The following is a 21,970-nucleotide window of genomic DNA, read 5'->3' as shown; positions in this document are numbered from 1 at the left end:
CTCCCTCTCTCTCTCCTCCCCCTCCTCTCTCTCTCTCTCTCCTCCCCCTCTCTCTCTCCTCCCCTCCCCCTCTCTCTCTCTCTCTCTTTCTCTCTCTCTCTATCTCTCGGAGATGGGTCGCCCCTTCCCAAAGACAACGTCATGGTTTGCCTATGGTAGATTTATTTTCATACTCAAATAATATGTTTATGATAATAATTATCATGTTCATAATATCAGGACCATGACATAATGAATTGCTCCCCATTCCCACTTTAAAACTGAAATAAATCTGAAAGTATGTGCGACTGTAGTAGTGGATGTAAAAACAACTGACATATTACAGTGCGCCATCTCCGTTAGCTTCTCAAGTAATCTAATGTATTTCAACAATGAAGTGACAAGTTAATTTCACGATAGAAATTTCATTTATAGATCGCTGATATGTTTTTCAGGACCGATTAAGTTGGGCAAAACACTAACTTACCCAATCGACCAAACTTATCTATTAGATCAAAGAAATTACTCGAGTAAAAACAATTTTATAATCTAAATGCCTTTGCAAAAAGAGGATTTGTGTCAATATGTCAATTGTTGTTCAATATTCTGTTTGTAAAACATAAATATATTTTTTTGTTCATGCTGGCTAAAAGTATGATAAGAAGAAAACTAGAGAAGCATGAAGTTACGCTGAAAGTCATACTTTGTTTTAATGAATCAACGAAATTAATACATTTGCAGCAACATTTATAAATGGACATTTCAAACTCTTTACGAGTGACACATAATATTGTCTGTAGTACGAACATATGACATGAAATTAATTCACATAAAAAGGACCTATGTGATATATAAATTCAAATGTGAAATTCCATGATCCTTAATGTTCACGTCAACTCCTAACTATGCATAAAACATGGGCAATGCTGAATCGTTATAACATCGTTCTGACATATAACAAGATAAGAATCTCTATCATAATGTTTATGCGCGGAAAAGCAATTCAGAAACTGCTCTTCAAGAAGATTGATGATGTTGGTATGATTATACTTTTATACTCGCTTTCTTGTAATTGAACAAATTCAGAATTATATCAAATTTCAAAAATCTACTCCGAGGCCATTGTTCCTAATTAACACGATCACAAAGACTTTCGAAAACGAACCCAAGGACAATTTTAATAGGCCTACCATTTTGCATGTCCCGTGGAATTCACGTTTAGATTACGTAATACGTCGTTGTAATGTTCGCAAATGTCAATAGGAGATGTACAAGGCTTTTGAAATTACCTTCAGATGATTTTTTTCGAAAGTCTTTGCGATCAGGTTTGTTGCATAGTATGCAACCACCTTCACACGATGATACAGAAATCAAACAATGATTTAATAAATATGCGAAGAAAGAAACCCTTTTTCCAGTTTGTATTACTAAATACTACTGCATTGTCAAACGCGCACGAAGAAATAAATACATAGGACATCTAGATGATGATTATTCTAATATTTGATTATTAGATCCGGTATCACTGTGCTTCCGATTAAATCTTTGCATCATTTCGCCATCCTTAGTATTTGTCGTGTTTGAATTGTATAACAGTGGTTCGATTTATAAGTCAGATTTCACGGGATACATTGCACTAACCCCGGCAACCCGTATATTAAACAATTTATTATGTTAAGATACTCTTTTCTTTGATGAGATTTATTTCGGATAGTTTTTTATTCTGTACTTTTTAGGGCTTCATCGTATGATGGTACATTCATTATTTTAATAGATTTGTGACCTGTATTTTGGGTAGAGCTTGTCAATTTTTATTTGTTACCCAATCTGCCAGCATTAAATAGGACACATATCAGCTTGTCTACGGCGGAGTGTTGGAATATCTTTTGTGAACTTCATAACTAGGACGCGGGTTTGGACGTATGTCATCATAAACGAATATAGGCGATTTTGAAAAGAAAAATATTGTCGATAGACTGGCTCGACATGTGCCTACGAAAACCTCGGAGGAAAGTAAACAATACGAAAAAAGAGTTTTATAAAATTGTCTTTACGAGAAAAAGAGACATAATAATAAAAAAAAAAGGGGGGGAATGATAAGGGCTTTGTGGAAGTCCATGAGATAATTAAAATTTCTGTTGATCGTGACGGACATCTTAAAGGTTCTAAACTGTTAAAAACTCAGAATTTTCGGGGCTTCGACCCTGAGCCCCGCAACCCCTTTGACCTATCAGGGGCCTTAAAGTGGGCCCCTTGACTCCATTCGTAAAATTAAAAGTGGTTACCAAGACAACCCTTTGTTGTATACAATTTTCATAGGGAGAGAGTAGGTGTTTCTATCTCAAGGCGGCTATCTAGAAGGTTCTGAATTCAGAACTTTCAAGATAGCCGCCTTACCCCCACTATGAATCCTAAGGCAGACCCCTAGCTCCACCCCTCCACCTTCTTGGAAAATCATGGATCTGCAGCTAATAATGTATATTTAGATCATCCCGCTATTGACTTGTTGAATTATAGATGCATACTTACCTACAGAGAAGACCGTAGTGCTTATGCATACACCTGTCATTAGAACTTCCAATTGTTCTACAGGCCCATAAGTATCTATTTCATTGTAAATAAATAACATACAATATTACTTACTAAGTTGTGTAGTGATATTATTGCAGCAAGGTGATATTCCTTCAGCCAATCTAGATTTTTAAATAACTAAAACACCTCACCACAGCACTCTTTGTCAAAATAAATAAGAACAAAACTAAAACTACACTTCTTGAAACAATAATCAGATATGACAGGGGGAGATGAAATGTTTTGTTGGTTATAATTTCAGAAAAGAACCGGTAATAATGATGAAGCCATGGAAAAGTCCCATTATCATATTTTCCGTCGTTTCTTTTTCGCGTTAGAAAAGCGTGAGAGCCATTCGAAGAGTTCCTTGACGCGGCCATCAACGATGTCGAGAATGATCTCGATGCCGTGACGACCACCAGCCTCAGCCCAGAAGATGCGATCCAGGAAGATGGATTGGAGGAGTCGCTGTCGGATTCGTCCTGCTTGGAGGAGCTCCATATTTTCGCTCGATATCCTGGACAGAGAATATAAAATGCAGAAAATTGTTAATTTAATGATAAATCAATGGTTTGCACATAGATTGTTTTAATGTCAAGGTATTCAGCATTTGCTTTACATATCTATCTTAATTCATTCTATATAAAATACATCCCCCCAAAACGACCTTGTGATAAGTACCCCCGGACAACTACCAATAAGGATCATTTTTACTAGGACAACTATCCCCAGACAAATACCCACGAGGATCATTATTCCTACGAAAAATATACCCCCGGACAACTACCAATAAGGATCATTATTTCTATGAAAAATACCCCCGGACATCTACCAATAAGGATCATTATTCCAAGGACACCTACCCCTGGACAACTACCCATAAGGATTATTAATCCTAGACAACTGTACCCAAGAACCATTCTCAATTCCGGGAAACTCCCCAAAGGAATTACCTCCATCTTTAATACTACCCGACTTGGATGGATATCCACGTTAGTTTAATGTGGTGGAGATGTCCGGTGAAGATGTCTTATCCAGTAGTTTTGCAGAAAGGTAGTTGTCTTAAAATGGTTAAAGGTAAAGACCAGTATTGGAAACGCCCCAATTTCAAAAAATGAGATGGAAGCTCTCATTACCAATCATGTGAAAGAATATGTTTTGACTAATACATGATGATAAAAAAAATTGCCGGGAAACCGCCTACTAATTCATATATTTGGTAGATTTGTTTCTCTCATAGACTGTGAGAGATATATGGTAGTCCCATATACATCTTTCTGTGTATAGTGCTTGTAACTTTACGAAGAATGGGCCAAATTTCTTATCATTTTGATGATTCCAGAACTTTGCAGATGCTAGATGCTAGATGATCAACCTTTTCTGATCGATTCCACAACGTTTCTTTCACAATGCAATCGCATGACCATAACTGGTCTTTACCTTTAAACGTATTCAAAATAGGGTATGAATATCACATAGATTTGGCTAAAGTTTGTTCTGTAGATTGCTAACTGTTCTTGAAGTAAAACAATGTAAAATAAAAACGAAGTTTGTATTTGAGAGTAAGAGTGGACTTGAATATTTTGATACGCAGGGCCAATCTTTGGACCCCCCTAGCAGGGCTATACCCATCCGTATGTATGTATTATATACATTTCGATTTGTATGTTTAATGTCTTTGCTTTTTTACGGCAAAAATACTTCTTGTACTACGACATCAAATACAAAGAAAGACAGAAAAACATTATCAAAAACAAACAAAAGGAAATTATTTACCTTTTAAATTTCTTTAGCATATTACTGTCTGTTCGATCGGGGATTATGGAAGATTGGAAGACTTTGATGGGTGACGTTATATTGGTATCGCAGTAATCGGTGAATGATTCATTGAAGTGGTTTGAACGATGAGGGATAAGCAAAGAGTTGAAATATCCTGTCCATAAATCCGTGCTGCAGTTTGATATCTAAATGGAAATTAACAAGTGGAAGAAAAGAAAAAGTCAAATTAGAAATAGCTACGTGGTTAATATTGCGACTTCTTTTTCCATAAAAAGGTGCACTTTAAGTTAAGGTCTCATATTATTCCAGGTACAAATAGAGTTTTGGTTCAATCCCCCACCCTCCAGCGTTTAGTACTGCATCATTATCAAAATCAAGTTTCCTATTAAATTGTATCCATTTTCCTCCAAAAGAAGATCGGAATAGAGAAAGAGAGAGAGAGAGAGGGGGAGATAGAGAGAGAGAGAGAGAGAGAGAGAGAGAGAGAGAGGGGGGGGGGGGGAGAGGGGTGAGGGGTGGGGGGGGGGGGGGGGGGCGAAAGGGGGTATGATCATTTTGGAATTTTATTTTTCAGCAACAGCAATTACGATAATTTTTAGTTGACTACTATTTCAATTTTGGCTCCACTCTTCTTCCCATCAAAATGGCAAATACCTTTAAGAGGTAACAAAAGATGAACAGCTTCTCCGAGAGATCCGACGAAACTTCCAATTGGCCTTCCGTCGCCTTTCTCGTCATAAAGCGGTAATGTTCGCCGGCCCCTCGCCCAGCAGCAGGTCCCGAATGTAACTTCCTTGATGACGTCACAATGAGTGCGACAACCCGGACAGGAAGGTCAACGTCGAGTACAAATTTGGAGCCCTGCGTCTCGTTCGATCGGCTGACATGTTGCAACGCGGGAGGGTGCCGTGTCCCAAGCGGCAGCTCCCGGCCAACTGTCGGGGGAGTAACGTTCAAACCAATTACCCGGTCCAAATGAAATGCCACCACCAGGCTTAAATCAATCGAGCACCATGCCGCTTGACAAGCCAATGTACGCAGCGATTGATGGCATTCCATTTCAGTGTCAGCTTTCTCTCCTTTTCGCTCGTAATTATCCACCAGACGTTCAATTTCATCATTCGAGACGAGTACGAGACGATTAACCGGTATCTCGAAGTGTCGAGCCAGTCGTCTGCCCAATACCCAAGAGCCCGCCAAAAAGTTCATCGCATCTAAGTCATTTGAATAAAGCCAACTAGGTTGGCTGTAGAAACGAATCTTTTCGTTTGAATAAACTTCTATAACTTTGCGATCCGTTGAAGCCTCAATCGTTCGTATCAACTTTACAACCCGATCTTTATTTGAGTTGCTACTTTTTGTTGGCGCCGTCCTTGGTTTAATCTTAGAATTCCGCAAAAAGAGAAGCTTATTCTCGACACTTTCTGTCATGCTTTTGTTTCTGATCTCTCTTCTTCTTGTCTGAACTCTTTCCCTCATGCTATCAATTTCCTTCCGACTTATTTCAACTTTCCGAACGATTTCACTCTCATTCCGAGTGTTGTCGATCGACGCCGACACCAATCGACGATTCCCGAGTTTATCTTCGCGAATCCTTTGAAGTTTCGTCTGCGTCGGATGTGACTCAGCAAAATTTGTATTCGTGTATAAATGTACATCCCCTAGAGGGCGTCTGTTTGAAGGTTTCCTCGTTATGTAAGTAATCAGAGTATCCATATCATCTCCTTTCCTATTCGCATCATCTTTGGTCTCGTGTTCATCATCAAAGTCGATTCCCTTACTGTCCAGTTTTCCGCCCTTCAGTTCATCATACCATTTATTAATGCTGATCACCCGATCACGAAACGGCAACCCACCTCCGTCCCTCGACATCGAGATCGCGCTCCGTTTGCCAGGCTGTCCCGATCGCGAGTGTACGTCATCGACCAGGGTCCAATGAAAGGCAGTGTTGACGACGAGAAGGACACTGAAGACGGTTACGCATCGTCGCCATGAGCAGTGATGGACGTCAATGAGTCGAAGCACGAGTCGCCACATCTGTTGTTGCAAAAGAAATTAAAAGGAAGTTTGAGAAATTAAATAGGATAGGCCTACTTTACACTAACCAACAGCATTAAGACACATTCATTTCAAACACGCGCAAAATAGTTGCCCCGAAAAATTAAGATTAGCATGTTTAATTTGAGCTTCAGAAAGTTACTTCAAACACTTTCGTCAACCGCGAAGAGTTAGAAATTCGGCATCCTAGGGGCAAAATGTTATAACATTTTTCCGTGAACTAATCTGTCTCTTTTATCAATGTTCATATCATAACAAAAACACAATGATAAACTATTAACACAGGACTACGTATATAATCATCTTGTCTCATGACAGAAATATTTATGGACGGAGTTAAAAAAAATTATCTGTGTTTTTTCTCTTCTAAATCCTTTCCCAGGTTGTGTTTAAAAGATGTGCCCTTGGTACCAATGATATGGTACATAAAAAACAGAAAAAGTGAACAGATATCATTTTCCTGACAGCTGCAAATGATACGTGATTGTTATGCTCCTTGAACTATTATAAAAACCAAAGCAAGTTTATTATTTAAAAGTGATCAGCTAAAGGCATAAATCAAGCGATTTCTCAAGAGAAAATTACCATGCAACTTGAGCACAGTTAAAATGTTAATGCACGTGCAAAGAGAAAGAGGTAGGATAGGAGAAAGATGGAAAGAGAGAGAGAGAGAGAGAGAGAGAGAGAGAGAGGGAGAGAGACTAAAATCACGAACTCACATTTGATCACTCTCGGTCCGGTGGTCCCAAATTACTGATTGATAGAGAACATTGTGATGGCTATGATTTGATCCAGGAACCAGCTACAAAGATTCTATTTCCGATTGCTGGGTCCCCTTGGCGTGTTGCCATGACAACCGTTTCGTTCCTCTTCTGATCTCAAACACGCACAGCATCTCCCTAGTTTAGAGAGTCGAATCGCATCACCTGGCGAAGGAGAATAGGAAGAAATAAAACTTATTTTTATGATGAAGCAAATATTTCAAACTCATCATTAATATCAAAGGCGGTGTATTTTATCGAGATCGCTACCTCTGCTGTCAATTTTTCACCGATTTCCTGTTATTGTACCTAAGCATGATCCCACGCCCGTGATGCATTGTGGGACATGGCTGTCGACACATAGGGACATCGTGAGCTGTAGATGGTGGTGGTTGTGGTGGTTATTTTACCTGACTGCTAAGAAAGCATAAATGCTTGTAAGTAAGCAACCAGACGGCCGACGGCTTTAGGTCCTCTCCGCGTTGAGGATTAATGCCTTACCAAAGGGCACTAGCGCATCGCCTTGGTTTCGAACCCGGGTCACCGGAATACGAGACCACTGCTATACCGACTGAGCTATCGCGCCTCCAGATACGTAAATGAAGTTAAAATTGCCGTAGGTTGATATTTCAAAAGTAGCTGCTATCGTGTTGGTAAAGGATTCCTTTCAACGTAGCGAATCTAAAATCACGTTAAAAAAACATTCAGCTGGGTATGAATACATCTCTGGCTTCCGGCAAAGACCCTTTCTCCGAGTATTACCTTTATTATATAATGAAGTCTCTTTCCATAAAATGTCCAATGATTTACGCCATATTAAATGTTGGCTGCGTCTGAACTTCTAAAGTGACAACCTTTCCTTCCGCCTGAAGCCTGTCGTCTGATCAGATATAACGATATCGATCACAGAGGAATGTGCAGTCTGTCATCAACTCCACACAACATTAGCTGAGCAAAGGAAGCCCGCCATAATGGCAGTCAGTCACGTATGAATGGAATAATATACAGACCCAAATGTTTGCCATTATGAAAGAGCGCCCTGTGAAAAGCGGGAAGGGTGAAGCCGCGTCGCTTAAATTAACAAAATTATTTCATATCGTGATGGTTATGCGTTATTATGAATCTGACTCCAATTTGACATTGTCATTTATGCCTCGTTGCATTAAAATTATCGGCATAACTGATTACTTTCACGTTTCACTGCTACGATTTATATAAGTAGCAATATCACTGCATGCATTGTCATGATTTATAATTCCACAAGGACAAGGCCCATTTCCTTTAATTGTACCGTAGCCATAATGACAAACACGCAGGAATAGGATAATCACACCGAACTTGAACTTTCATTGAACTCTATCCGCTGTTCAAGTCCAATAAAGTCAAATTAAAAGAGCATTAACATCCTTTTCAGATATTGATATTGCTATGTGATAAAGGAGGCGGGGAATCCCAGAAAGCAACAATGCTATATAATGCAAGAAAGAAGATTGTGTAATGCACTGCAAATTTATAATACATTACACGGTGGTTTTTACGTGTTCCTCAATAGACACCAATAAGTGGACATTGATCGATATGCAATATAAAACGATTATATAAAATATAAAATATACCTCCTGGATATAATAGATTGTGTGTTTACTGTGTCATATACAGGTGTAGGTTGGTATCAATAACTTGTTATACTGAATTATGTTAATTGACTATGTATTTAGATTAAAGAGAGGCAGTGAACCCCTTTGATGGTCCACCACGCAGACCTCTCACTCTCAGTCAAACTCAGAGTGTGAGATTTAGCGCGTTAAAAATAATTATTGAGAGCTATAGAGGAGCGTTAACTTTGATGTTAGAGTATAATTATGCGTAAACGTAATTCATGCTCTTTGCAGACGGAAAATCCGGTTCCCAAGAACTTTAAAATATTCAAATTTTGTATCGTTCGTCTTCCACGATTTCACAAAGTTACCTCCCTTCACGACAACCTAAGTACGTGAAGGGATGTGAAGTGTCAGTCTCCAATCTCCCTCAATCCACATTGGCCGAGTTTCTTCACTGCACTCCCCGCCTCGGCCAAATCAACCTATTATGACGTATGCACACAGCTGGAACAAGTTGAGAAAGAAATCGTGCTGAGATGACCCGGGCATGTAGACCAAAGTCTGATTGAAGCCATGGAGGGGGAAGGGGTAGGGAGAGGGGCATGGCCAAGGCGGGGGCTCCTCCGTTCATTCAGAAGCCTAGGACGAGAAGCGAGTCTGTTCTAAAGGCCCCATTAGAAGATGTGTAAATGCTTACCATTCCTTAAGATTGGCTGGCATAGCATACGATGTTATTCACATATTTTTCTCAATCAAAAAGTGTAGACAGATATCGCAAGGTTGTAAGATATCGTAATATTTCGTAGGATATCGTAGGATTTCGTAGGATTTCGCAATATTTCGTAGATCGTAGAATATCGCAATGTTTTGTGGGATATCACAGGATTCCGTAGGATAATATGTCAAAGGACAGGGTTGCATTTAGCCGCTAAACTTCATCTCGTGAGGCATTGAGGTAATAATAATGTCTTAAAGTCAAGCTTTATGATGAAGATACCGCAGCTGTCTAAGAACCTTTGTGCATGAGGCGTCATTTCGATTACGCTATTACCTGCGCTAATTACTCCAGGACCTATTAATACAATCAACGCTAGCTGTTATAGGCAAAGGTGTGGTTGTTCATTTAATAATAATTTGTTCTGCAATTTAATCCTCATTCGAAAATGGCACCGGTCCCTAAGGAGCTCTTACGTCAGACAAAATTAATGACAAGCACCTTGTGTCATTAATGCATGGCGTCAATAGGGTAATGTTACATCTAAAATAAACCGGAAACAAATTCTCTTCGAATTTGGGGCTAGTGGTACTACACAATTGAGTCGAAATAAAATGTACTTTCAAGCGAACTAAACATAATAATACTTCCTCATTGGTAGAATTGCTCAATACCAAGTCATAACGTTCACTGAGAAATAATTGGCAAAAAGTAAGATTACAGAGAAGAATAAACAGAGAAGGAAGAAGCTAGGAATACGAAGATACCAAAACAAATAGAAGAAGGATGAAGAGGGAGATGAACTAGAAAAAGAAAAAGGAATAAGAAAACAAAACAAGAAGGAGTGAGAGAAGGAGGAGGATAAGACAACAAAAAGAGTAAGTAGAAGAAGATATGAACAAGATGATGGAGAAAGGGGAATACAACGACCTGGTAACCATGGTAACCGTTATAGCTGTCAAGTCCGTTCTTCAATCGATCAGAGAATCTCCTTACATCGTTACGCCCCCATGGAGGGAAACATGAATACCCAATTTATAAACATTTTCTGCCATAACAAAAACCCATTACCATACGAAAAGGTATCGTATGACAAGCGCACAAATGTTGCCTTGCCAATTTGATATAGACATACAATTTTCTATTACAGTTGGGTTCAAGCTTTTCATGTCGGTAATTCGGTAAACATCACATTTTCGGCAAAAATGTGTTCCCTAAATGACTATGTATGTCAAAGGTTAGCGATAAACCATAAACACGTCTACCGATAATGCATTCCATAAGTTATTTCAAAATCTAGTACGTCTTCACACAACGGAAAGTACGCTCCTGATATCTTCTTTTTTAATTTTACCGGTAGGATGAAAATAAAACGAAACAAACAAACAATCCCTCCCCCAAAGAAAAAAAAAGCTAAAACTATATGATACTTGTAGGGCCTATACTGTACTCATTTCATTGCACAGGTGAACAAAAGACGAATTACTTCCCAAGCAAGATGCAAAGAGAAGGGAAAATGTAATGAACTGGCGCATATTTTTCTTCTCTTAAGTTTGCACTATATTACTAGAAATCTATGATTCCAATTTGAAACTACGTTTTTGAAGTCCCCTTCCCCCCAAAACAAAAGAAAACAAAAGTTTACAATAATTATGAAAGAAAATTCAATATCCAGAAGCTCGGAAACGTGAAGATAATTCGAACATATTCTACTTGCTATATACCGGTGTGAAATCGACCGTTTCATTTTTCTCATTTCGCAAATTACCACGAACGATCATGACTTTCGACCCGAACATTATATGTTGGATAAAGTTGAACATGAATACATGTTTTGCTCGTCTGATCCCAGACATTAAGTTAGATTTATTGCAGGATCGGGTTTTTCTTCTTAAGGAGGTACATTGAACCTGTCTAGCCACATACTTTATGTTTTGAGCCCCCCCCCCCCTCTCACCCCTCTCCTAACCCCCTCAAATCCCTGAATTGAGGATTCGGTTCGACCCCACCCCCCCCCCCTGTTTATAGGAAACCTCTTCTCCCTGTGCAAGTCATTTTTGACAAGGTTTAAATTTACCTGTTTACATGATTGAGTGGCCAGGGGACAGTGGGGGTAGTATGCGAAAATGGCGTCAAACTAATAATACAAAGTATAAATGTGTGAGCGGGCGGGAGGGGGCTAGGTGTTGCAGCCCCCCCCCCCCAATAATTCATGATTCATGAGGTAGCAAGCCTACCTCATATCCGGACAACGGGGGGGGGGGACCATTGTCTAGCAATATTATTTGAAACAGGTATATCACACAATCTTACAACATGAAATTGAACATCTAATACTTTCTTGATAATTCTTTCTTGGTAAGATTAATTTCCCTACTTTAGACATCCTTAACTGGATCATAACAAACTAATCAAACAGCAGGACTTCGAGTCTGTCTGCTTTGATTTCCGTGCACGTGTTTCCTATTTGTTTAAAAAAATTGAGTCTCTGATTTCCTCTCCGATCGGCACACGGGAAAGATGAGAATAATAATGAAAATTGATAGGGGAAATATTGGGCACATGCTGGTCTGGACTTGTGTAGGTTTGGAGTACAATACAGCTGTAAAAAGATGACGAAAGAAAGCTGCAGGGTTGTACAGTGGGCCAAAAGTCTGCGTGAAGATTGAAAAAAGGGAACTGCCAATAACTTTGGATGTTGGTCGATTGACGTTTGAAAGAAAGGAAAGTAGGGCAGCAGAGAGAGAGGGAAAGAGGGAAAGAGAGAGAGAGAGAGAGAGAGAGAGAGAGAGAGAGAGTGAGAGGGAGGGGGGTCTGGTATTAAAGCCCCTTTAAAGTTTTGGGATCCCCAAATTCGCCACAAATTTGATGGCAAAAGTTTACTTAAATTGTATCATAAGGTGAAAGAGGATGTCGTATTTTTTTTTGGATGGGGGGAATCTTTGTAGAAGTGTGTCTTAAATGACATGACATTTTGGGGCTTTCAACACTTTAGAGAGGATATAAACCTGTATGCAAGATATACGCTTTTAAAGGGGAAGTCCACCCTGATATTAAGTTTGTTTGAATAGAAGCAGAAACATGAGAGAAACAGGTCAATGGAAATTTGAACAAAAACTGAACTAAGATAAGAAACTTATGAATTTTTGAAGTTGCCTTCAACCGAACACAAATTGGCAGCTCTGTGACGTATCTTGTAAGCTCCCCTCCCATTTCCTCTGTACTAAAAAACAAACAAACAGAAATTTACATTTTCCCTCAAGAAAACTGGCAATTATACTTGCGCCCTAAATATAATTATTGCAGATAGGTTTCTATAAAACCCAGGTAAGAATAAAATGTATTCCGTCATCAATAATGAAGAGGATGAAAGTTAATGAAATTGTATGTACATGTATTAGGCAAATGGGGGGGGGGGGGGGGGGCAGCTCACAAAATACGTCACAGATTTACCAATTTGAGTTTGATTAATTGCAACTTTAAAACAAATAATTTATATATTTTTAATCGGAATTTACTCAAAATTTCACTGATCCGTTCCTCTCATTTTGCTTTTCTTCTATTCAAACCAACTCAATATCAGGTTGGATTTCACCTTTAAGGCTACATGCCAATATGCATATGCGTAATAAAGTCCCCATTCTAGATAGGCATGTTATGTTACTGGGTACATTTTTATGGAGTATGAACCACATCCATTCATTGTGTAATCAGTGCAGTAGCGTGGGTTCAGTCATGGGGGGGGGGGGGGTTGGGAAGCTAAGGGTCATTGGTCTGGTCGGATAAAAGGGAAGCGACCAAGCCGGTGAGCGCGCGTCTGGGAGAGCGGTTCATCCTATCTCTCTTATTTTCATCCCTTCTTCCGTTTCACCCACCCCCCCCGCTCCGTTTTGCCCCTGCTTTCGATTTTTGTCATTTAATTGGAGGGGGTATGGGCTCCAGTGCCCCCATGCCCCCTCACTAATCGGCAGGATGCTCAGAGCACGGTGGACTTTGTTCGTGGGAACATGCGAAAACTCATATATTGTGTTTGCCCCGATAAGCCATTTTCATATTTGAATAATGGGAATGCATTCGTATTTCTTTTCACGATGGGCGTGTTTATATGCACGTTGGAAATGACCAAGGTCGCGTGTATTCATAAATGATATGATTGATCACCCCTCAATTTTAGGGAGTGCGATTAAATAGTTTTGTGCTACTATTTCATCAATCATAACGCTGTGATCATAATCGGGACACCAGCTATATGGGGCTTATATAGCAATCTTGAATATTCATGGATTTGAAAAGGAAAAATGTGGGGAGGGTTTAACAATTAAATTACATCCCATTTAGCACAATACCTTCAGGAGTGGTTCTATAAATCAAAGCTGAAAAACAGACTTCATGGGAGACAATAAGCATCATTATTGAACGCAATAAACTGCAATCGTTTCTTTTATAAGTGCCTTCTAAAGATATTACTGTATTACATAGATCCTTCCCCTAACTGTATCCGCAGAACCATTTCTTCTATCCCTCAAGTGGAACCGCCAAATATACCCTTCCCCTTTTCATTAGGTGTTGTGCAATTACACTATATCACCGGGAAGTTTAAAGCTTCACTGTTAAGAGAAGAGACATCGACGGTCCAGGGTTCTAAGCTGAGTCGATGTGCAATAATCTTTTTAAAACTGTTAGTTGATAGGAATTACAGCAGTGAATCTCCAGTTCTATATCTCCTGGTATACTCCTCTTTTCTTAAAGCAGAAATATATGTGCATCTTGTACACATCTCCCACAAAATGGCGCCCAAATGAAAGCATCCTTAACACCGTTTTAGTCTCGACTATCACCATTCTGGGAGCACCTACCAATGATATATAGAACTTTCATTGGTTGAGGTAATCATAACTTGTATTTTAGGCTTCTACCAACCAAGACCACATGAATGGACGGATGGAAGCTTGCCTACTAAATGTTAAGGTTGTTGCTTAATAATAATAATAATACATAAGATTTATAAGGCGCCAAATCCACTTGACAGTCAAATGCTCAAGGCGCAGCTTGTGCTAAAAATGAAAAACACGATACATATAAAGTGCAATAGGAAAGGTAAAGACATGAACGGTAATGGTAATCAATTATAAGCTAAATTAAACAGATATTTCTTAAGATTGTTTTTTAACACTTCAGCAGAACTGCTATTCTTAATCCATTGAGGGAGAGTATTCCATAATAAAGGCCCAGCATGAGCGAAGGTTTGCTTCCCCCTCCCCCAATTGTTTAACCCTATAGGAGTAACAAGTAAGCCAGAGTTTTGAGAACGTAGCTCCGATGATTATGTTACCTTCATACCAGTTTCCCATTCCCTACACATGGGTAGAGAGAGGTAACTGTAAATTACTGCCTAGTCTGTGGATACACGGGCATCGGGCACATACTAGAACCAGCACTCTCTTTATTCAAATTCAAATAAATCAAGCACTTTAACCGCAACCCCCAAAATAACCATTACAAAAATGATACAGAAAAGACAAAGAATGTTTTGGAGTGAGTCTTCAAGACAAAAATAAGAGATGATTAATAAACTCGGGTTAAAAAAGGAAATGCTAAACAAGAAAGTTAGTCCTCACAGCATGTGTACATTTAGGCAAACCATGTGTGACGGGTTGGGATTCTATGTTTGTCCTCGATATACCCGAGTCACACCAACAAAACCGACACCAGACCGAACCATTTAATTACATTACCCCGAATGGAAAGGAATCGGTCGGTTTTGGAGTCGGTTTGACGGTGTGACATGCACTAGTCACAACGATGAAACCGACAACAAAGTGAACAAAATAATTACATTACCCCGAATGGAAAATAATTGGTCGGTTCGGAGTCAGTTTGCCGGTGTGACTGAGGTGTTTAATACTAGAGACACAAGGTGACTCACTGAGCAGTATGGTCAACATGAACTTTGAGTTTAGGAGGGAAACGTCTTTTGTCCTAGTTTGGTAATCTGTCGTCTGCATGATACCACGATGAAACTGAAGAAGAAAAAGGACGATTGTCTACTGATGATGTATAGACAAAAAAGAGAGTAAACTCTTTGAAGAAATGCGCGACGCGTGACGAAACATTAGACTCTGCATGTCTCAATAGAAGGCGTGATTAAGAGTATAGGCCTATACAAGGGATATGAGATATCTCTGTCTATACTAACTACATGTATGATGAATCGAGACGTGTACAGTTCAGGATTGACGTATAATTATAGCCTAAACTTATTTTCATATACGTGAAAGTTTTTCGTATTGATATCAAAGCTTCACCATTTTGACCCAACCACATGGACCTATGACTTAATGATCTGAAGAGAAACAAAACAAAACAAAACAAAAACAGCGCTTCTCGAAGTTCCCTTGTTTCCAATAGTTTTGCCTTTTGATGGGTTACAACATTGATAAAATGAGATGAAAAAATGCAATATCGCTTCCTGTCCGGCCTAGGTTTGATAAAATCTCTATTCTAACTCAATGCATACATGGTCCTGCCTCAAACCCAGATGAATTTTACACATGAAGAAATATCTCAAGTACCCAGAAAACAGAAAGACATGGGAATCATGCTACACTTCTGGCACAATAATCGATTTTTTTTTCTTTCTTCAAATACATTTTTTTGCTTCGAAAATACTAAACAGGTGCAGTGAATATCTTTTTGTACAATAGGTCTATCTATTTCGCATGACTTGGAATAAATCTTTCTATTCAGTTTTATGAAAAGAAACCCCGATTGCACCAAGCCTGGTCGGATGCATATTATGTACTCGACGAATGAATGTAAACAAGAGCTTATTGAAAAATATAGGTATGTAGGTGGGCCCTAGGTGTGTGCCTGTAGACTGTCATCTAAATGGACCTCCAATTTTCGCTCTGTTGGTAATTATAGTGCGTATACACATGTCTTTGAAGTTTGAGAAATGGCATATCATGCATGTCACTTAATCAAACATTGTAAATGAATGACTTACCTTTTCTTCAAGACAAATTGAATATGAAGTATCCGTCTCGCTGTGCCGGTGTTGAATACCCCTCTTCTGCGACACTGTGACAATAAATGTTTGTTTAAAAAAATAGAAAAACCCGTCTGACTTGAATCAGTTTTGGGTTGTTGAATGAGAGTTGATCGCCCTTGCGAGACATGCAACAGTACACGACGAAGTTCGACTCCCTATGGTAAACGGAGTTCCATGGCAAATTGTTTTTGAGGAGGAAAAGGTGTCCTGATTGGAAATACCGTCTCGCTCCTAAGATGGTGATGGTGGTATTGGTGGTGGTGGTGGTGGAGAGGACGGAGGGGGGGGGGGGGGGGGTGGGGTGTAACATTGGGTGAATCATAAAGTCGGGGTGAAGAGGAACATGATTTTAACCTCGCTTTGGAAAGTGTGTTTAGAATAATTAATATCTTCTGCAGGAATGATGCAGACCATTTTTAGACTAGGCCTCATACCTCTTATTCATTGTTAATAATAATCTATACTACTAACAAAAAAAATGCTCTACATCATTCCTAGAAATGATACTGTATCTTAGTGTGCCTATACTTCCCCTCCCCCCCCCCTCCCTGATTTCTGCGCTTAGATCACCTTGGACCTGTACATACTGTGCAAGTACGTTCCAGATGAAGTTTAGGTTATGAGGATATGTTTATTGAAACATTCGTGCACCCGGTGTTTAGTTTTATAATGATTTTGTATATTTGGAAATATGAGGGAGAGTTCGGGTTCAGGCTCGAGTTCAACCAGTTAGCCTGAACGTGATGGGGATGAAGAGATCGAGATAGAGAGGGGGATAGAGAGAGAGAGAGAGAGAGAGAGAGAGAGAGAGAGAGAAAGGGGGAAGAGAGAGAGAGAGAGAAAGAGAGAGAGAGAGAGAGGGAGAGAAATAGGGGGCGGGTATAGTCGAGTGAACATTATTTGGAGGTTGGAAGCTTAGGTGAAGAAACAGAGTGGCAAAGAAAGAGCAGGAGCCCGTTAGACAGTAGGGAATATCATATGTTAACATTTATTATTTATTTTAGCACGTTAATGTTTTAATGTTTTATTCGAGTTTAAAGTGTTGATGGGAGTGGAAATGTTTATCAAAAGCTCTCATGTGAGGTAAAATGAATAACTTCACAAGGAAGCGTTTCTTATCAACATGCCGTCATCCATTGCTTCGCAGGCCATTTTAATGTAATTGTCTCTGAACGCTTCTCCATCGACTTGGCGAGGACAGGTATTTTTGCATCACAATATCACAGGCGACAACTATGGGAGAAGCGCTAGACAAAAATCATATTGACACACGGATTTGAATAATGTTGATCTAATGACACGCCGTTTGAAGAAGTTATTGTCAATACCCCCCTTCCACTTCTCAATCCCCCTCCTTTCTGAGGCTTCGTTTGATGTTAAAACCGCATCTCTTCTTTCATCACTCGCACCACTGTTTAACAAGGAGGATTGGAGTGCGCGCTCTTTTGTCCGTTGCCCGTTCGGGCTACCCAAAGGAAAACATTTGTAATTGATGGATAATCATGGACCTCGGTGCGAATGGAGGGGTAACAAATAAGGCTTTTACTTATGGGACCAATAAACCGTATTATGATAGAAGCACATGTGAAGATTATAGCTTTTAGTTATTCATTTAAGAACTTGAGAACTCCTCCTTAATATACTTATTTCATTCCAACTGAAACGAAGGTCCAAGCTATGAATAATATTATGTACGCTCTTACATCACGACGACAAGTATTCAATGAATATAAACTAGAGGGAAAATGCTTATTGTTCAAAATCAAGTTCAGTAAATTTAAATCTGTATAACAAATTTCTATAAAAATAATTAGCCTTCTCTCTCTCTCTTGCAACACGGAACAGTTTTACTGGGATGAGTGTTTAAAAATGCTGCTTCTCTCTCTTTTTATATTGCTGGATACAACCAAATGGATAACCTAACACCATTAAAGTCGTATCTAGCTAGCATGCTGAAAGTTATAATTTTAAAATTGAAATTGTGTCAATCTTAGGCCATTTTATTTATTCATGTACTTCACTATGTCTGAGTGTACGGCCAGTGACCGAATTAAGAAGCCATTTGGGCGATGGCCGTTATATAGGGAGTTTAATTCCACATCTCCATTGATCGTCGGTTATATGAAAAGTATAGTGTTTTGCTCTACGGCGAACATCACTAACTTGTTATAAAAGAAATATTGGCCCCGTCTTATAAAGAGTTGCAATTGATCCGAATCAATCACAATTCCTATAATCAATCGCAAGTTTGCAGTCTCCTATCTCTTATATACATAGTTGCGATCGCAACTCTTTATAAGACGGGGACCACACCAATAGAATTTTAGTCAAACAGTCTGAAAAGGCGTTCCGCTTTCAAGAGTGAGGAGACCTTAAAGGGGCGACTTTAAAGAGGAGTTGTGTAAGCGTTAAGTGGGCTTCCACGCTCCACTTCATACGATTTAATCGGATAAAAAGTCGAGAGGAGAACTTCAAATGACCCACAAAATAGAGATCGAAATATGAATGGTGCTTCAACGACCTGTGAATAGCATGTCAACATTTAGCAAGTGTCGAGGGGTTGAAGCCCCATTATTAAGACAACAGCGACGCTTTTCAAGAGGTCGCTTCGATTTTTGGAAGCTGGTTTGATTCGAGTTTTAACAATATAACAAAGGCATCATCAGACACATTGGCCTGTATTCTACTAATTTGTTTAAGGGGTCCCTGTGCCTAAAAATCACGTTTAACAAAAGTAAAATTAGAGCTCTAACTAGCTTCCTTTGTTGAACCCGATTTCGGACAGAAGCATAAACCCAGCGTCAAAATGGGCTTTTGGCTTTGGTCCCTACAAGCACATAGATTTTTTTTTATAAGGGAACTACGTGTCAATGTTTTAAGGGCAGATAATGTCTTCTTTGAGTATTTCCTTGTTGTGAATGTTTATTCGTCAAGACCTGTTGTTGATCCTTACATATATATATATACAACTGTAGTGTGCATTCCATCTATCAAGGCATCTTCTCGATCTTCTCCCACTTCCAAGGTTGATTGCAACATTTCTCCACACATCTCCAGTCTCTGATATTCTATCACACTCTTGCAGTGTCATTCCACTCCACACTTAAGATTATACATTTTTAATTTGAGGTTAAAACCAACTTTACCTTTATCTATAGACCTTGCCCGAGAAAATTCAGTGTCCTACGTTCATCACTTTTTAGTTTAAATATCTATCTTTCACAATATGATGATGAATAATTGTGATATATCTAACTTTCTATTACGAGCCAGTGGTAATTTGTGTCTAGGATGGCAAATAGAAATAAATACATTATCTACCTCTTTGTTCAAAAGGCCTTGTCTTGAAGGCTTGGTGAAATATAGAGACACGAGAGAGAGTGAGAGAGAGAAAGAGAGATGGGGAAAAACAACACTGTACATCATAGCTTAAATTCTTAAATTTCTCTTTATTCATTGGCCACTGGCAGAAAAGTGTTTCTTTTCATTAACAAAACATTTACAGATAAGAAAGTATTCTGAAAAAGTGCAGAAAAACTCTAAAGAAAAGATTGACATATTTAGTAATGATCATGAAACAAGAATCTTAATCATGATCCGTTGAGATGATTGAATACATTTTCTTTTACTAACAGAGAAGAAAACAAATCAATATAGAATTATGTTTCTTCATTTTGTGGTTTACAGTACTGGAAAGGAATGGAAGTAATGACAGGTGTTATTTCAAAAAGAATTATTGTTTTAATAGAATTTGTGTTTTAATAGAATTTGTGATTAAACTTTGTTTTTTAAACAAATACATGTAATTGCAATAGGAATATGAAACATAATATTGTATTTGCTATTTTCTGTAATGTGTAAAATATTAGTACGGTATACCATCTTATACTGAAGATTGAGGAAAAAACTACAAAGGGACCCCCCCCCCCCCCCATAATAGAAAAAAGCAGTACAGAAGGAGAAAAGAAAGGGAAAGAGAAGAAGAAGAAGGAGGAGAAGGAGAAGAAGAAGAAGAAGAAGAAGAAGAAGAAGAAGAAGAAGAAGAAGAAGAAGAAAAAAAAGCAGTACAGAAGGAGAAAAGAAAGGGAAAGAGAAGAAGAAGGAGGAGAAGAAGAAGAAGAAAAGAAGAAGAAGAAAAAGGAGAAGAAGAAGAAGAACAAGAAGAACAAGAAGAACAAGAAGAACAAGAAGAAGAAGAAGAAGAAGAAGAAGAACAAGAAGAAGAAGAAGAAGAAGAAGAAAAGAAGAAGAGGAAGATAACAGGAAAGTGAAGAGAAAAGAAGGATTTAAGTCTGGTGAAAACCATGAAGACAAAAAAAAAAGAAATAAAGAATAGGAGAAACGCGTTTATATGTCTGGCTGATTCATACAAAAGCTTGTAGAAAACTGAACCAAAATTTTATCACAATAATGTCAAGTTTCTGGTAAATAGTAATCAAAAAGCATTTTAACACTATCTTCAACCTACACTTCATATAATGTCTTAAACATATACACGTATATCATATTCTTTAAATCTGTTCTTTCGAATTTTTTTTTGCTAGGAATAAGAACATAGTATAACACTAAACATGTACTAAACTTTACAAATGAGCTGTTGATATTTCAAAAGTGATCGCCTTACCATTAACCATTAAATTGCCACTTACTAACAAACACCAACATTAAACAACCTGCATAGAGTAATGGCAGCGATAAACATTGAATAAAACACTTTACAAGTGGAGACATAGTAGAGGTAAATAGTAGCTAGGGCTTCTTTTAACACTAATAATAATCCTTACTCTTCTTACACTAACACTTAGACTTACAAACACCAAACATGCATAGAGTAATGAGAGGGTGAACACCGGACAACACTTACAAACACCAAACATGCATAGAGTAATGAGAGGGTAAACACTGGACAAAACACTTTACAATTGGATACATAGTTAATATTAGCTAGGGCTTCTTCTGACACTAACACTTACACTTAAAAACACCAAACACTGAACATGCATAGAGTAATGAGAGGTTAAATACTGGACAAAACACTTTACAGGTGGATGTTCATTACAAGGAAAGGTCAGCAGCTACTCAATCAAAATTGTGTATTGTCTCCATCTTCAAATCCATCATTCCTGTGAATATTAAAGTAAGAAATAAAGTATTGAAGATTAGTCATGAAAGAATAACAATTTTAAATATTAAACAGCATCTTATGATTTTAAAAACATATTTTTTCATTTTCCTCATCCTCTTTCTTTATTTCCTCCTCTTACCTATTTATATTTTCCTCTTCTTTTCTTCTTTCTCTTCTCCTTTCCCTCCTCATCCTTCTCTCCTCCTTCTTTTTCTTCTTCTTGTTCAACTTTTTCTTCTTTATCTTCTTCATCTTTTCCTTTGTCTTCTTTTTCTTTCTTCCTGTATTTTTCTGTCATCACCCCTTGTCTCCCCCTCTTATTTTCCTCCT

The 21,970-nt window shown here is 38.5% G+C and overlaps 1 protein-coding gene across 1 annotated transcript; it reads right to left on the bottom strand.

Moving 5' to 3' along the window:
- Positions 1-1,346: 1,346 nt before the first annotated feature.
- LOC755420 lies at positions 1,347-16,751 on the bottom strand. The gene is made up of 5 exons (XM_003730171.3): positions 16,471-16,751; positions 7,107-7,313; positions 4,984-6,366; positions 4,327-4,514; positions 1,347-3,067 (listed from the first exon to the last, which is right to left on the bottom strand). The coding sequence occupies exons 3-5, from the start codon at positions 6,364-6,366 to the stop codon at positions 2,857-2,859; spliced, it is 1,782 nt and encodes a 593-aa protein (XP_003730219.2). The 5' UTR covers positions 7,107-7,313; positions 16,471-16,751; the 3' UTR covers positions 1,347-2,856.
- Positions 16,752-21,970: the final 5,219 nt, after the last annotated feature.

Source organism: Strongylocentrotus purpuratus, unplaced genomic scaffold (assembly GCF_000002235.5).
Source record: "Strongylocentrotus purpuratus isolate Spur 01 unplaced genomic scaffold, Spur_5.0 spur5_scaffold_3, whole genome shotgun sequence".
Lineage (NCBI taxonomy): Eukaryota > Metazoa > Echinodermata > Echinoidea > Camarodonta > Strongylocentrotidae > Strongylocentrotus > Strongylocentrotus purpuratus.
The sequence above is the reverse complement of the archived record's forward strand: the minus strand, read 5'-3'. Positions and strand labels throughout refer to the sequence as shown.

Excerpts from the sequence above, each read along its gene's own strand:
- LOC755420 (XM_003730171.3), bottom strand. The coding sequence starts at position 6,366 with ATGTGGCGACTCGTGCTTCGACTCATTGACGTCCATCACTGCTCATGG. Across the intron at positions 4,515-4,983 it reads TCTTTTGTTACCTCTTAAAG|ATATCAAACTGCAGCACGGA; the intron begins GTATTTGCCATT and ends ATTTCCATTTAG. Across the intron at positions 3,068-4,326 it reads ATGCTAAAGAAATTTAAAAG|GATATCGAGCGAAAATATGG; the intron begins GTAAATAATTTC and ends TTCTCTGTCCAG.